This window comes from Echinops telfairi, unplaced genomic scaffold (assembly GCF_000313985.2).
Source record: "Echinops telfairi isolate 266 unplaced genomic scaffold, ASM31398v2 ScPeMD7_7469;HRSCAF=8507_1, whole genome shotgun sequence".
Taxonomy (NCBI): Eukaryota; Metazoa; Chordata; class Mammalia; order Afrosoricida; family Tenrecidae; genus Echinops; species Echinops telfairi.
This window is the reverse complement of record NW_022111373.1, coordinates 32,146,108-32,152,468: the sequence shown is the minus strand read 5'-3', so window position 1 is coordinate 32,152,468 and position 6,361 is coordinate 32,146,108. Positions and strand designations below refer to the sequence as shown.

At 39.3% G+C, this 6,361-nt stretch overlaps 1 protein-coding gene across 1 annotated transcript in view; it reads right to left on the bottom strand.

Annotated features, from left to right (window-relative positions):
- Positions 1 to 2,129: 2,129 nt before the first annotated feature.
- LOC101661196 (band 4.1-like protein 4A) overlaps positions 2,130 to 6,361 on the bottom strand; it is a 186,737-nt gene continuing 182,505 nt past the window's right edge. The window contains exon 10 of the mRNA XM_045285089.1: positions 2,130 to 2,192. Coding sequence (XP_045141024.1) covers positions 2,184 to 2,192 — 9 coding nt within the window. The 3' untranslated portion in view covers positions 2,130 to 2,183. The remainder of the gene's footprint in view (positions 2,193 to 6,361) is intronic.

Below are 6,361 nucleotides of genomic sequence, written 5' to 3'. Positions count from 1 at the left end.
ACCTCATGATCGCACAGGCTGGTGTGCTTCTTCCATGTGGGCTTTGTTGCTTCTGTGCTAGATGGCTGCTTGTTTACCTTCAAGCCTTTAAGACCCCAGACGCTAATCTTTTGATAGCCAGGCACCATCAACCTTCTTTGCCAGCTTTCCAACACTTTAAAGAGGTCTTGAGCACCAAATTTATCCAATGCAATGTATCATTGACTGCTGTTTTCATGGGCATGGACTGTGGATCCAAGGAGCATGAAATCCCGGACAACTTCAATCTTTCCTCCATTTATCATGTTGTGACCTTCTGGCCTAGTTGTGAGGATTTGCATTTTGTTTTCATTGAGTTCGAATCCATACTGAAGGCTGAAATCCTTGATTTTCATCAGCAAGTACTTCAAGTCATCTCACTTTCAGCAAGCAAATTTATGTCATCTACATACTGCAGCTTGTTTTAAGCCTTCCTCGAATCATGCCGCCAAATTCTTCTTCATATAGCGCTGCTCCTCTGATTCTTTGCTCAGCATACAGATTGAATAAATATGGTAAGAGGCTACAACCCTTGACACACACCTTTCCTGATTTGAAAACATGCAATATTCTGCACAACTCCCTCTTAATCCATGTACAGGTTCGAATGAACACAATGAAATGCTCCAGTTTTCCTATTCTACTCAAGGCTATCCATAGTTTGTTATGATCCACACCCTCAAATGCCCTTGCATGATCAAAAACAAAAAATCCAAACAAAACCCACCATGCATTTAAGTAAGTTTAACATAAGTAAACACCTCTCTGGTATCCTCTGCTTTCTGTCAAGATCCATCTAGCATCAGTAATGATATCCCTTGTTCCACTTTCTCTTTTGATTCTGGCCTGAATTTCTGGTAATGTACTGCTGCAATTGTTGCTGGATGATCTTCAGTAAAATTTTACTTGCATGTGATGTCCAGGACACTGTTCTATAATTTGGACATTCTGTTGGATCATCTTTTTTGGAATGGGTACAAATATGGATTGCTTCCAAACAGTTGGTCAAGCAACTCTTTTCCGAGTTTCTTGGTATAAATGTGTGCTTCCTCCAATTCATAGCAACCCAGTGTCACAGGGATCCTGCAATTATAACATTTGTGATCACCCAGGGCCTGTACTATAGCCAGGAACACTGGTGGGTGTTATAATACCTTCTATTTGGGCAACCTGCATTCAATTTCCAGTCTAGAATTTCCAGACTAAGACAGATTAGAAAGGAACCCTGGGAAATCTACTTTGGAAAAGCAGTCAATGAAAACACTATGGCTCAAAATGGTCTGCTCCATGGTTGGTCACAGAGATGGTACAAAACTGGAAAGCAGTTCATGTCTTTGTGCATGGGGCTGTCATGAACTGGAAGTCAACTGGAATGCTGCTAGCAACTACTGTGATATCTACAGGTTCCTAACCTAAGGCTTTCTGGCCTCCTCCGTCTCCTTTTCCATCTTTGCTGCCTGTTTCTCGATAGAAGTTTAAAAACAGTAAATCTACTGTGCCTAGCTTCTTCTAAGTGTATTAAGCTTACTGATGGTATCATTGAGGGGAACACACAGGCAGCTGCAGTCTCTTACCCTCCCTAGGAGCCCACTGCTGCTTCCCTGACTTCTAAGCCTGTGTACTCATCACAGGAGCCTCCACTGTCCCTGCCACACACGGACTGTGTTCTGGCTCATCCCTCCCTCTTTCTGTCTAAAAAGCAGCCACAACAGGCCAGTCTGCATTCCCAGCCTCCCTAAAACTAGCAGGAAGAAAATCTTCGCAATCCTGAGATTATACAGTGTCCCACCTCCACATTCACTAGAAGTAAGCCGAACTGCCCTCCAGAAGCCAGTCACTAAAGGATAAAAATGTCAATGCTGTGAGTAGGTGTGTGCATGTGTGTACACATGTGGGACTATGTGGGTGTATCACATAGGCATATGTAAGCTTATCCATATACACAATGAAGCACATAGGGAACAAACAAATGGATACTTCTTAGCCTCAGCCAAACATCTCATAGGATGGGTTCACCAGGCCTGCAGGCTTAGGATCATAATCTTGTGAGCCTATTGGTCAAACGGCATAATATAAAACGTTTCCATTTCTACATCCTACTTTGGTGAGTGGTATCTGGCATCTTAAAAACTTGCAAGCAGCCATCAAGGGTACAACTATTGACCTCACTGCATCTGAAGGAAAAGGGAAAGAAGAAAACTAAAGAGTCGGAAATGAACCAGGTCTACATGAAGCACAAACTCACACACCCTCCAGCCAGAGTTGGATGGTACCGGCTGTCACTAGCAGTACTGTGAACCAGGAACACAACAGATCCTAACAGAATGGGAGCAATTTGTCCACTGAAGCTCAATTTTTTAAAAAGTCCAGATTTACTGGATCAGTTTGACACTGGAGGATTCCCTGAGACTATCACCCTGAGATTTTCTTTAAACTATGAACTGAAACTATTCCATGTGGTCACCTTTTAGCTAAATAAATCTCTCATTATAAAAAATTACCCATAGGAAACCAGACTCAACACATTTACTCTAAAGTAAGGATGAAATGGTAAGGGGGTAGAGAGACTAGCCCACTAGAAACAAAAGAACCTGAATGGGAAAAAAGTTTGTTGACAGAGTATAACAAATGTTACCAATGTCGCTGAGCAAATTGTGGAGAAATTGTTTAATGGGAAATTAATGAGCTGTATAAACTTTCACCACAACCCACACCAAAATACCACTTTTAAAAAATCATCAGCATTACTACCAATTGTAAGATGGAATCATCACAACACTTGAAGGCCTACAGCAGTGAGGTTTCCTAACATTATCCAACAGAGGTGGGAAGGTAGCTAAAAAGACGTGAACCTTACAAGTCTATAGGACTGTGGATTCTTTTTTTTTTTTTAATCATTTTATTGGGGGCTCAAACACTCTTACCACAATCCATCCATATCCATCCATTGTGTCAAGCACATTTGTACATTTGTTGCCATCATCATTCTCAAAACATTTTCTTTCTACTTGAGCCCTTGATATCAGCTCATTTCCCCCATCCCTCCCTGCCCCCATCTTTTTTTTTACTTTAAGTTTATATAAGATTACTATCACCTTTGGACTTTAGGAAGCTCAGCCATTAACTGAAAGTTGGTGGTTTACATCCACCCAGAAAGGCTTTGAAGAAAAGCATAGAAAAGCATAGCAACTGCTGCCAAAAGGTGCAAAGGAAAGCCAACCACCACCATCGAGTCTATTCTGACCCACGGTGATCACATACAAGGTTTCTGGGGGGCTAAATATATGCTCATCTTTCTCCCTCAGAGTGGCTGGTGAGTTTGAACCACTGACTCTGTGGTTAGCAGACTAATGCTTACCTGACAGTGCTACCAGGGCTTCTTGCCCTAAACTTTAAGGCCTAAAGTAACAGCCATGAAAACCCCATGGAGCAATAGTTCTACTCCGATACAGCTGGGGCCACTGGGAGTCAGACAGCAACAAATTTGGGGCGACACAGCAGGAATCAGAAGCTGATAGGAATGACGCTGAAATAACATCCTTGTCAACTACTGACTAAGCAAAGGAAGGCAAGTGGCAAAACAGAACTCTTCAACTGAAAATACATACTAATGAGATACTATACAATTTTAACTGTTTTAAAAATTTTAATACCTTTGAAAATAGTGAGATTGAACAACTACAGTTTAAAAAACAAACAATGATAGAGTGTCTGGGAGTTGGGGCTTACTTTTATTTTAATTACTTTCTCTTATATTTTCCATTCTTTCTTCTAAGCATCCTGACTTAATGAATTCAGAGTGAATCTTCCAACCAAAAGGTACAAATGTAGTTAATTATTTGGAAAGGAATTGCAGAGAACATTTAAATACAGAGGAAAATATTATTCCAAGGTGTTTTTTTTTCTTTAGATGGTATGTCTTTCAACACTCTCATTGCCATTGAGTCCATTGCAATCCATAAGATTATTCCAATCCATATTCAATTCCAATCCATAAGAATAGAACTGCCCCCCATAGGTTTCCGAGGAAAATCTTTTTGGGAGCAGAAAGCCTCATCTTTCTCCCTTGGAGTGGCTGGTGGTTTTGAACTGCTGACCTTGTGGTTTGCTTCTGACAACACTAGTGTTTTGCAATATTTACATAAAAGGGTTTTATTGTCAAATAGTTGGGGAAACATTTGGTTATATTCAGACAACCTTTAATGTGCTAAGGAGATTTATGAATCTCTAAAAGATGATATTTTATTTGGTATCTCACTAATTTATTGGAACAAAACTTTCTTCAGGGAAGTGGTTTGAAGACCTCTCATTTAAGAAATGCTACACTACATAGAAATAAAACATACCTGCTCTATACACATATATCAGTTATTTTTCAGGATTTTTCCATTAAAATACATGTAATATTGCTTCAATTCAGTAGAGCACTTGGAAAGTGAAATAATCTCTATTTTTGCATTTACATTAAATATCATCAAAATAAATTATCAAGCACAAAAGAATATTTTGTTGGTTATGTAGATTATATTCCCAAATATGGTCCATATATATGCAACACTATTGAGCCAGGTAAAATGATTATGGGAAAGATCAAAGTTTCACTGAATAAGAGAAACAATAAAAATATGAGTAAATAGAGTAAATGGAAAGTTAACACAAATTAAATCAGCAAATTAAACCAATTGATCAGTATAAATGTTGTTCTATGCCAGGTCTTCCCTTTGTATGTTGGGAGAAGACTGCTCACAGATTCCCTCATTATTTTTTTTACATACTCACCAGGAAAGGAGAACAGCTACTGTAACTTGTATTGTTAAAGGAGTTTAATAAAATCACCCACAAATAAAAAAGTTTCTTGATTTAAAGGTAAGGTGACCAGACGTCCCGCTTTTGGCGGGGCAGTCCAGATTTTTAACAATTTGTCCTGCGTCCCGCAGCATTTTTTTTAAAGTCCCGATTTTTGGAAAGAATGCACAACAAGCTAGGGCATAAGGTTTTCGGTTGCCATGTGGCTATTTCGCCAGAATATGAGCTTTATCAATGGTGTCCCGTATTACCAATGTTAAAATCTGGTCACCTTACTTAAAGGTTTGGTGCAAAACAGTCTTTCCATGCGCAGGCAGGCTGGCGACAATGAAGTTTGGTGAAGGGTTCCTTGGAAAATTATGGCGGCAATAATTTTCAGCTAACAGTAAAAATTGCCATTAAATTGTTTTACCTTTTCAAAGAATAAGAAGACAAATTATTATGAAACCAAAATTAAAGTACTCAGTAAATGTAAGAGTAATTTTGACATTTTATTAAATTCAACAGTTCCTCTAAAGAACAAGTGAAGAAAAAAAGAGTAAAATTAACAGTGACAGAAGCTAATTATCTGGACTTCTGTGTTGTGTCTCTGTCTTTCTTCAAACAGAAATAAGCTCAAGATGATGGTTTTCAGAATTTGTTAAAACACATAAGCACTATCAAATGTTTGGGCTCATATTCTCTCTCTTTGAATTTTTTGGAGGAAAAAGAGAAGCGATGCAACACTATAAACTAGAAAGAATTACTTCACTAAGCAGTACATCTATTAATCTATGAAACAGGTAAAAGTGGTTTTGCACACTCATAGCCATCGAGTCCACGCTGACTCACAGTGACCCTGTCTATGAGTCACGTGTGCTGTGGTGTTGAGGCTGCAACCATGGGCTCAGGCACAACCACATGGGGAGGTGGGTGCAGCCTGGGCACGGTTTCCTCTGTGGTACACACAGTTGCTATGAGTTGGAGCTGATTCAGTGGCCCCTAACAATAGGAATCACTTTAAACCATTGTGAAAATTCAGGATTAAAGTATCCATAGGATTATTTAAAGAAAAAGATGGTGGGGTCCTTCCTCACAGCAGAGTGTTCTCTCACTGGCCTCGCTGTAAACTCTGGCTTCAATTCTGGGGGACGTCACTGTAATCACTCCCCTCCCTCTTGGAATTTTCTCTTCTTTTTTTCCTCTTTGTATTACTTTCTGGGCAAAACCCCAACTCTGGTAGAATCTAGCTCTCCACATCTCAACAAATGGCACTGAATGTGGCTGCATACAGTACTAACTAGCGTCACTGACTAAATTCAAGACCCTTAATGAAAGGTAGAATTAGACAACCAGCATTTTGTAACCATCATTGTAAAACATTGGCTCAAGAAAGAATGTTCTCCAAGGGCTCAATAGAAAGTAAATGTCTAGAAAAGAATGATGGCAGCATAAAGTATAAGTACAAATATGCTTGATACAACTGATGTATGGATTGGTATAAGAGTTCTAAGAGCCCCCAATAAAACAATCTTTTAATAAAAGAAAGAATGCTCTT